This window comes from Phaenicophaeus curvirostris, chromosome 10, assembly GCF_032191515.1.
Source record: "Phaenicophaeus curvirostris isolate KB17595 chromosome 10, BPBGC_Pcur_1.0, whole genome shotgun sequence".
Classification (NCBI taxonomy): Eukaryota; Metazoa; Chordata; class Aves; order Cuculiformes; family Cuculidae; genus Phaenicophaeus; species Phaenicophaeus curvirostris.
Window position 1 is genome coordinate 11,089,578 of NC_091401.1, and position 10,821 is coordinate 11,100,398.

Sequence of the window (10,821 nt, forward strand, 5' to 3'; positions counted from 1 at the left end):
TTCTGGAATATTGTCAGGCTTGGCACCGTGACTGCTTCCCTGGGAGTTATTCTAGTGCTCCATTGCTCTCCGAGTGAAGAGTCTTTTCCTAATGTCCAATGTAAACCTCCCTGGCATATCTGCATGGATTCATGGACAACAAGTCAACAAACAAATGACAAAGGCAACAGACAGGGACAGCTCCTCTGTCATTGCTAATCCTGTAACTTTGAGTGCTGAGGAGTAGGAGGAGAAAAGCCTGTAAGATGTGGCCAAGGCTGAAGGCAAAATACTAGCCTAGCTGGGCAACTCATCTGCTCTAGGAAGGAATTTCATGTTTTCCTTACATATGCCTATCTCCTTATTCTTAAAGGTATTCTACCATTTTACTGTATGTGAACTAAGAAGCTACCTTCCTGAGATTACTGAATGGCTCACTGCTATTTACAAATCCATCATTTTCCTGCTGTACTGGTTGGATTCCTAAGTAATTACTACGTCCTTCATTCCAGACCTGTATGTTGTAGGACTGGGGATGAGGATGGAACTAGATTCTTAGGTACATCCTATTGCTGCAAGTCAGTACATTCAGATGGTATCCTTTGCTGTTGTCAGTCCTGCAAGAGCTCCTCAAGATGAGTATAGGGCCGTCTCTATCTTCAGAAGGACTGTGAGAACTCGCCTAAGCACAAGATCTGAGAAATTTCATAAGAACAGTAAAAGCAAAGTAGAGCACAGTGATTTACCTTTTCAACCTGCTAGAATAATATGAAACCCTGTGTATTTAACAAGGAAACATAAACCTCATAACACTGGTATTTGTGCTCCCTCATCTCTGTCATTACCTAGGCATAGCTATTGCTCCATCTTTAATGCAGACCAGCTTCAAGCACAGGTGGGCACCTAGACACGAAACCCTGTCAAATAGATACAAAATTATCTAGAACTGGAATTATCTCTATTGACTTTGTACCAAGCAGGTATCAAACCCATAGCTTGGGTCTCAATTTACTGCTGTCTTTGGTCAAGAACAGGCCAGGATGATCTGTCTGTTCCTTTAAGGGCACTGAGAGTTGATGCTGAAAGAAAGCCAGCTGGAAATGTTTTCAAGGGATGTGTCATAAGAGCAAGTTGCAATACTAGAAGAACAGGAAAAGCACAAAACTCAAATAAAGTCTAGTAGCTGCAATACACACCGGACAGCCAGAAGAAAGACTGGAGATACTAAAAGGGGACCTTTCCTTAGGAAGTAAGAAAAGAGGATCTCCAGCAAACAAGGTATGATTATATATGAACTCCAGAAATCTTGTAGTGACAAGGGAAAGAGGGAGGAAAGAAAATAGTCCCATGGGGAGCTGGTCAGGTTGTGTGGGAGAAGAGCTGACAGCTTCGAGAATTGATTGGGGAAACAAGAAACAGAACTGTTTTCCTGAAGAATGACACCAAGGCATCATGAGGAATGACACCATCTAAAAGTTAAGAAAAACCTAGATTATCACAGACAAATTTACCATAAGAGGTGACTAAACTGGAACAAGTTGGACCTCTCCTCCTTAAGCACCAAGGTACGGATCTCGTTGTCAGAACTTCATGGTTATGAGTGCAGAAAGGAGGGATTATACCAGCAGCCGGCAGAGCTGAGCTGGGGCTGCAGCAGAGCCCTCTGCTGACGGCAAAGAGCTGGGGTGGGAGGTGAGGGGACGCTTTGCTGCAGGCAAGCAGTGCCCACCTCCCACTCCCCAAGGGCAGAGCAGGCTGCCCCTGGGAGCCCTCAGCCCCCTGTATTTCTCAGCTCAGCACCAGCAGCAGGGGTTTTTGGTTTTTTTTTTTGGACAGCTGCTTAAATCAGGTGGGAAACTTCTTATCTGACTTACCTGCCACCCTAACACAGGTGCCTCAAAGAGTAAACCTACAGAATAGAGGTCCAGAACACCCAAAAAAGTGCATACACTGGGACTGGAGGGATGCCATGACCAGGGCACAGCTGAAGTTTGTCTGTACTTAGCTAAAAATGGAAATTACTGCACACAATGTCATAGCCCTGCCACAAATGGACAGCATCAGAAGTGCAGCACGCAGCATCCTGCAGTCCCTGGAAATGCAGCAGTTTGCCCCACTCACCTCCCAAGGTGCAGGATGTTTTGAAAGGATCCACAAGACATGCTGCCTTTGGGTCATGAACCTGCCAGGGAGAGCAAACATGGCAAGATCTGACACAGACTGGGGAAGAGAATCTAGGCTGACAAGTGAAAAATATATCCTAAGTCACAGAGCTAACTTGTACAAGTGTTCTTCACTACAGTAGGGTGCTTTTCATCTGTACTTTTCTTGCTGCCTTCCTCAGAATCTCAAGGTATCATGTGAGGTGCTCACATGGCATTAGCGTGCTGTAACACTGGGATGATTATCATGTGAAACGAGAGAAAGGGGATGTTACAATGACTAAGTGAGTGTCATCCCAGGCAGAGCCAAAACTGGTCCTGCCAAACCCACAATTCATATCATAGAATGTCCACATGGATCATCGAGTCCAACTCCTGTTCCTGTGCAGGGCAATCACAACATTCACACCATGTGTCTGAAGGCGTTGTCCAAACACTTCTGCAGTATCATCAGGCTTGGCACTGTGGCTGTTTCCATGGGGAGCTGTTCCAGTGTTCCGCCACACTCTAGGGGAAGAACCTTTTCCTAATGCCCAGCCTAACCCTTCCCTGGCATCTTCCTGCCATCCCTCGGTTCCCCTCATTGGTCACCAAAGAGAAGAAATCATAGAATCACCAGGTTGGAAGAGACCCACAGATCATCGAGTCCAACCATTCCTATCCCCTCCTCCTCCTGTGAGGAAGCTGCAGACCATGATGAGGTCTCCCCCTCAGCCTCCTCTTCTCCAGGCTGAACAGAACAAGTGACTTTAGCCACTCCTCATACAGCTTCCCCTCTAACCTCTTCATCAACTTGGTGGCCCCTGTTTGCAGCAGAAGCTTTTACAACAACGGGGGAGGAAGGAAGGGCAGAAATGCTGGTTTCCTTGAGCACTTTGGAGGTGTCTCACGTTTCCCCCACCACCACCCTCCCCTCCACTCCTCCATCCCCGACACATTTTTCCTTCGCTGGGGTCACCTTGCCCTCTAGTGGCATCCAGCTCCATTTGTTTCATTTTTCTGCTCTAAATCCTGTTATGTCAATGGTTTCAGCTGTTATGTATAAAATGAAATCATTCGAATTCCCTTCCCTCTGCTCCTATTTCTTAGTTCATCAAGCCATTAGTAAAATGTGCTATCATGGTGTGAAGTTAGAAAAGAAGATGCGTAATACCTTCTGCCTTATCCATTATATATTACACCCTGTGAGAGGATCCTCTGCGCATCCAAACTGGAGGGAAGTACACGTACATGTACATGAATAGCTTTAGCTTTTTTTGAAGAAATCTTCCTTCAGCTTTTACAAAAAATCTCTGAGGAAAACACTGCCCGCCAAATACTTAATTTTTAAGATTAAAACTTTTGCCTCAAAAGAAAAAAAGAGTTCTCAGGAGGTAAAAGTCAAAAGCAGAGTGATAGAAATCCCAGCTGGAAGGAATAAGCACCTTCCAGATGTCTTCAAGAGATAAATTGTACTCAATTATATTCCTGACATTGCCTGTACCGACACGAATGTGGAGTATAACTTACTGTCCATTTGTTTCATGTGTCCCCCTGTTACACCCATTTTGACTTCTATTTGGGCCTGTCCAGCAGGGTGGCAAAGTTTAATTTATTCTATAATTCTTAGCTAGAGACAAGGGGAAAAATACCCACTTCATTTCATTTTAGTGAGAACTGTTTACCTTAAGCGACAACAAATGTTTTCTATGGGTTGAAAATAGGATGTCTGTATCCAAACTGGACTTCTGTTGCAGTTATTTATTAGGAACTCTCATCTGCCAGGCTTATGAGTCACCAGCTCTCCCTAACAGGAAAGCCATGCACATCTAGGAGGCAAAGGAGGAAAAACCAGCAATTGTTAACTAGTTGCTTGTCATTCAACAAAGTGCTTGGCTGTGGTCTGTCATGATGTTGAGTGAAATTCCAGTGCACAGCTACCTTCAGTGTCTTTTGTCTAGAAAAGCTGTTCCTGTGATTGGCTCAGTCAGTGCAGACTGAATGACAGTGTAATTTGCCTCCCAGGTAAAGATCTTCCAAATCATTCTTGACATGTTACCTACAAAGGCAGAGAAACAGCAGACAAATGTAAGGAAAAGATGTTCACTTTAAGGTTATGAAGAAAAATGTTCTCCAACTCCCAGCCTCTCGAGAGTACTCCTTAGCAATAGAAAACACAAAATAAAAAGGAATTACAAGGCATCTTTGTGCTTGCAGGGGCAGTATCATTCTTCTAACCAACACCCTCCTCAGCTTTGCTGTAGAGGCCATGGACTGCTGGAAGCAAGAGAGAAGGAACACCTGGATTTTTCCCACCCTGGTTCTCTGCCTCTATGGTTTCTTCTATATGATGAAACCATCAGAACCTTTCCTAACCCCCTATCTAACAGGACCAGATAAAAACTTGACCACAGATGAGGTATGTTCTTACTATGTCTAAAAAATATAAACGAAGTTTTAAACAAACATAAAAACTAAAAAATCATCTTGTAACCAGCTTTGGCAGATTACGGCTTGCAGCAGATGACATAAATAAAAGATAGATTTAATGGGTTCAAGATCCATTTGCCTGCTCAGCAGTCATATGCTGCTTCACTGTGCTTATGAATTTCATTAATCCCTTTAGAGTAAGAACTTCCTTCCAAAAAGCCATTTAAAATAAATTAACTTCTTTTCCCCAAGAATAAGAACACCGAGATTTGCTCTGCTCTTCTAGGTTACCAATCAGATTTTCCCTGTTTGGACATACTCCTACCTCGCACTCCTTTTCCCAGTCTTCCTGATTACAGACTACATGCGCTACAAGCCCATCCTCCTCCTCCAGGGCATCAGCTTCATCGTCACTTTTCTCCTGCTCCTCTTCGCACATGGAGTGCTCGCCATGCAGCTGGTGGAATTCTTCTACGGCTTGGCAACAGCCACCGAGGTCGCCTATTACGCCTACATCTACAGCGTCGTCAGCACCGATCACTATCAGAGAGTGACGAGCTATTGCAGAAGTATCACTCTGGTTGCAGCCACCGTTGCGGCGGTGCTGGGACAGCTGCTGGTTTCCTTAGCAGACGTATCCTACTTTCACCTCAACGTCATCACGTTGACTTCCGTGTCCCTGGCATTTGTCTGCTCCTTTGCTCTCCCAATGCCCCAAAAGAGCATGTTCTTCCACAGAAAAGATGTCTCAGAACCTCTCCCAGCACCAGAGAAAGCTGTGCCTCCACTCGGCTCCAGCAGACCCTCGAGCTACCAAGAGGACAAGGGCTCTGTATCTGCTGACAGGGCATCGACACTTGAACAGCAGGCTGACAATGCCAAGCCCTGCAATCAAGTGCTCAGAGTACTGGTGCAGCTGAGCAAGGACCTGCGGGATTGCTACAGCTCGAGGAAACTTCTGTACTGGTCCCTGTGGTGGGCTTTGGCCACGGCAGGCTTTAACCAGGTTCTGAATTACATTCAGGTGCTGTGGGACTTCAGAGCCCCCTCTCACAGCTCTGCAGTCTACAATGGAGCTGTTGAAGCAATAGCAACTTTTCTGAGTAAGTAATTGTCTAAACATCAGTCACAAAGGCAGCTTCTGAAGTTTTACTTCAGAATATTTTCAAGTGCCAATCCATAGCAGATGCTCCAAGAAGCCAGGGTATACATTGTGCAAGCAAAATCTAATTCTTCACTGTACAAAACAGTTCAAATGTCAGCTATGCTATTTTTCTTTGTGACTAGGACACCCAACTTTATGCAATCATCATGCAGAATGTAGAAGTCACACACACCTTGCATTCAACTGCTAAATCCTTTCATAAGCACCTATGTTTCTTTTAATTAGCTTGTTGGGGTTTTTTTCCCCCCAAACAAGTATTGTGTACTTCCCGTAACAATAACATCAGCTTACACAGATGAGAGAATTTTTTCATAAAAGTTTTACACAAAAAGAATATAATCTTCTAGTTATGATCTTGCTCCAGTGAAATACTCATGCACAGCAGGAGGGAAAGAAGAATTTTAGCCATTCCACTACACAGAGATTTGCAGAAAAAGACCTTATTGTATTCACTACAGTACTGATGTTAACCATTAGTCTTTTGCACCGGAACCAGGTATCCATATCACACTTGCTATGCCAAGTGATCTTATCAAAAGGTAACATCAGAGGATACCGCCCTGACTTGGCAACATTTCATATTGTGCTGTTGAAGAGAACTTGTACAAGACATTGGGGTGTGATCCCAAATAAACCTGTCTACATCATTCAGGTTTTCCTTACATACATTATGGAGAAACAGATACTTCTATGATTAAAAGTTACTCTCATCTTGATGTAGGCAACTAATCAGATCAACTGAATCGCAAACTAGAAGCACTTAACTCCTATAGTGTCTGCTCCCTCACTAATTCCTCTTTCTCATGGAATGGTTTATTTCTCAAAGTAGAGATGAAGAAGTTTTAAAATTGTATAAGATTGTATGAGATTGATAGGTTGGTTACCTTTTCAACAGAAGCAACTTTCTAACAGGCCCACCAAAAGCAAACAATGCCTATCCTTTCTCATTTTCCTGAATATATTCACTTGATATGTTACAAGACTCTCTTTTTTGAAAGCTTAGCCCCCTTATGAGCTGCATCAAGCTAAACTATTAACCTAGAAGGTAACTTAGCTATGAAGCCAGCTCGTATAAGCTGGAAGAGTTGGTTTTTTGAAATCCAAACTGTGTTCCTAATTCTCTCCCTAGAGATACCTTCTGGGTACACACAGCAAAACAACGAATTCTTTTACATAACAGTTTATCGTGTCAAGTGGAATAAAACACTAAGAAAGGATGGCAAAGCCTTGATTCACACATTTGTCTAAAACCAACCAGTCATCTGCATGACCTTGGAAGTGATTAGAAATTCTTCCGGAACACTTCAGAACAAGCTTGCTTCATTATTCAGCATTGCCTTTAAGCATATAAGGGTGGCAAAGCTTGATGCTACGGGTTATAGAACAGATGCAACCTTTACATGTTATTTATTTTCTCTTTTTCTAGGCTCAGTAACATCTTTCATAGTACAATACATGAAAATTAACTGGGACTTTTTTGGAGAACTGGCATTAGGGATCTTCTCTGCGATAGATGCTGGTTCTCTATTTCTCATGCACTTCTCTACCAACATTTGGGCAAGTTATGCCGGATATCTCCTTTTCAAAGCATGCTATATGCTCCTCATAACAATAGCAACGTAAGTATAAAACGTAAGTAGAACACCAACTATATTTTAAGTCTGAGTAGCGCTCTTTTCTACTCAGAGGTAGCTTATCTAATGCTAGACATAACTGTTTAGGTAAAGACAAGAACACTTAAATGTCCGGTTATGAATTTTTCATTCTCCTAAACAACCATAAAAAATAATTATCAAAAGGACATTGAATGTCTACTTAGGCATGAGTTAAACAATGTATAAGGCAACTTTAAATAAACCCCCTTATGTCTAAACCACCTTGCTGATACACTTGTTACAAAGCTATAAATTGTATGAATACAAGAAAATATTTGGCATAGAGTGTTCCACAACGTAACTTCATACATATAATTTTTAATGATATTATGATGTAAAAAAGGAATAAGAGAGAACATATAAACTCAGAAAAGATCTCTTGGGAGAGCAGGTTATTCTGTTGTCAAAAATAGAAAAATAAATACAATATAAATAAAAATATAATATATAACCTATGCAATAAAGAAAACATTTTTAGTACTCCAGTTATTTTATTGATTGGAATGTCTTTAGACATACCACACTGTTTCAGTAACAAAAATACATGATGATTTTTTATATCAAAGCCCAAGGTTATTCAGATACCACTGCAAAAAAAACCCGATTAAAACTATAACACATGACAAAATCATGCCTATCTTGAGTGAAGTCAAACAATTGTCCTATTTTCAGATTATGGGATTGTTAGTACATTATAGTGGAGCACACCTGGACTGTTTCAACATATGCTCCTAAAAAAAGAAAATAAAACAAAAGCTTGCACAAAAAAAAGGCTTTGATAAAACTTTGGTTCAGTTAGAAAGTTTGAAGGTAAATATTGCAAGGAAGAATGTTCCAATTATTGTCAAAGGAGATATTGCAAAGCAGACCTACAGGATCTTGGCAGAAACAAATTGTGTTCTACCTGCACTTCCAAGACATAAAGCCAAAAGTGATTCACACCATCATAGAAAAGATACCTGTGGTGACTTTCTAGTCTAATATCACTGTCAGGGCAGAGCTCCTGCCAATGCCAGATTAGGTCACAGTTGTATCTGGTCATGTCTTTCAAAGCCTAACCTGATAAAGCAGATCACCTGATAATGTGGTTTGAAAAAAGCAACAGAGGCAAATAAAAAAAAGAACACCCATCAAAATATGCTGTGGTAGTCAAGACACCATTTAGAGCAAAAGAAGAAGCAAACAAATTAATGAAGAACCACTTATTCCATCCTTGATACATCATCTGCATGAATCGTTTCTGTTCATCAACTTAATGGAGAGGAACAACCTTCTACCCAATTTGCAGTGACTGACCTGCTGCTCTCACATTAGGTTCCAGATTGCAGTCAATCTGAGCATGGAGCGCTACGCCTTGATGTTTGGATTCAATAACTTTGTTGCACTGGTGATTCAGACCATCATTACAGTAGTTGTTGTGGATTCAAAAGGCCTGAGACTAGACATAGTGACTCAGGTAAGTGCTGTTAACTTACATCACACTTACTGCTTAGCCAATTCATCCTCGAAAGTTTGCAAGACAAAATGGTGTGAAGAGGAGAATTTAATTCCCTCTTTCTTCTGCAGAAACCTAGACATCTTGCTCTTCCCTTGTGTCAGCCATCAGTCTTCCCTTTCAACTTACAGCACAGCCCTTACAATTACAGCTGCTGGTCTTTGACCTTTTTAAAGGCAGACATACCAGAAAGTAAATAATTGGGCCCTATCTGATCAGCTTTGACTGATTAATAGGACACCGAATAATATCCTCCCTGCCCAGAAATTCAGGCTGGTTTTCTCAGATGAGGAATCAACATGACTGTATGTTGTTAAGGGAGTTCAAGACCATAAGACACAGCCTGGAGTACTGGAGTTATTTTAGCTCAAGTGACAAGGACACCTGCCTCCTAATTCCAGCTCAGAAGCAAACCTGGTCTGTACCTCAACGTAAACAAGAGTTTTCTGCCCATAGTTTGGGCATTTAATTTAGGGTGGGATGTCCTATCTCACAACCATATCCCTAGCTTCAGTCAGCCCAACTCCAGTCATCTTGGAGCTGACTGAAATGTATTGATTTCTGCATTTTCTCAGATAGAATCTCAGCTAGGGCACCTTCCCACCCTCAGAGATTTGAAATAGACTGAAGCTATTGAGATATTCTGTTCAGAGAAGGCAAAAGTTACTTGAAAATATTAAAGATTGAATTAAACACTAACATTAAAACTTTAAAATCAAGCACAGGAATATGTAGGACTTCGTAAATGACCTTGCCACTGTTGTTAGAAATACTGATACAAAATCCTGGTATATTTGTTGAAGCCAGTGTGGTAACCGCACTGAAGTGTGCAAGTAAGAGTGACAAAGGACCAACTCAGCCTCTTGGCTTACATTACTCATGAGTAAGTGGGTAATGAAGCTACTTCTATATTTTGCACTAACAGAAAAAAATCCTGTTCCTGTCCCTTCCCCCCTCTGGTGTTTATTAAGAGGGATAAGGATGAGAAGCGAGAGGCAGGTCTTCATTCCTCAAAGACCTGCTGTTTGCAGGAAAAGCTAAGATTTTGCTTTACAAAGCAAGAACTTGTACATTAAGAAGTTATGCCAAAACATAGGTGAACGTAATAGAGTGTCTATCTAACCTCCAAAAGAGGCAGTGTTTCCCTAACATGTTTTTCATTAACTCTCCTGCCTTTTTCTCTCTCCCTCCCAGTTTTTAATTTATGGCAGCTACTTCACAGTCATAGCTGGGATTTTCTTGATCAGAAGCATTTACATACTTGTCTCAAGCAAATGCGAAAGTAAAATAACAAGATCTTGCAAAGAGCATCTGAATCATGCTGACGGTGAATCAAAAGAGCAGATTGTGACTGGCTATACAACACGGCTGTAGGAGGCAGGCAGACAAGCTCACGTGGCCAGGCCCTCATGGGAGAAGAGCTCCTATTGCAGCACGCAGGGAACAGCGGCGCAAGATGAACCTGCAACACAGCCCAGAAAAGCTACGCTGAATCATTACAGCCGTTATGACACATGCCAGCTAAGAGATCACCATAATGGCACTTTTCCAAGAATAAAAGATAAGTTGCTTATGATCCTTGTTTACTTGCCTAGAAATAGCTTAACAGCAGTGATTTACACACAAGAACAGAGCAACCACCTTGGCATCTCAGCGTGCACAATGGCAAAGAGTGGAGTCCACCCTGCCTTGTTCCAGCTCGCGTATACAGTGCTGGCAAGCAGCTTCCCTGCATGCGGGTGAGGGGTCTTCCATCCCTTTGCACACACCTTGTTCAAACCAAGGAAAACAGGATTGTGTTTGCATCATGATGTTCTTTCCTACCTAACTACAGGCAATTCAGTGACAGACTCCTCTCTCCTAATTTGAAAGCTCATGCCAGAAGCAGGCCTTTTGCACACAATGGTGCAGAAAAGAGGGTTTGCCCAACCTGCCTGAGAAGGTCCATTGAAATAC

At 42.1% G+C, this 10,821-nt stretch overlaps 1 protein-coding gene across 1 annotated transcript; it reads left to right on the forward strand.

The window, feature by feature from the left end:
- Window positions 1–1,085: 1,085 nt before the first annotated feature.
- On the forward strand, window positions 1,086–10,577 carry LOC138724571 (thiamine transporter 2-like). The gene is made up of 6 exons (XM_069864660.1): window positions 1,086–1,257; window positions 4,374–4,539; window positions 4,837–5,653; window positions 7,142–7,334; window positions 8,685–8,826; window positions 10,060–10,577. The coding sequence occupies exons 2-6, from the start codon at window positions 4,390–4,392 to the stop codon at window positions 10,237–10,239; spliced, it is 1,482 nt and encodes a 493-aa protein (XP_069720761.1). The 5' UTR covers window positions 1,086–1,257; window positions 4,374–4,389; the 3' UTR covers window positions 10,240–10,577.
- The last annotated feature ends 244 nt before the right edge of the window (window positions 10,578–10,821 follow it).

Coding starts and splice junctions, on each gene's coding strand:
- LOC138724571 (XM_069864660.1), top strand. CDS start 4,390: ATGGACTGCTGGAAGCAAGAGAGAAGGAACACCTGGATTTTTCCCACC. Junction 4,540..4,836: donor AAAACTTGACCACAGATGAG/GTATGTTCTTAC, acceptor CTGCTCTTCTAG/GTTACCAATCAGATTTTCCC. Junction 8,827..10,059: donor GACTAGACATAGTGACTCAG/GTAAGTGCTGTT, acceptor TCTCCCTCCCAG/TTTTTAATTTATGGCAGCTA.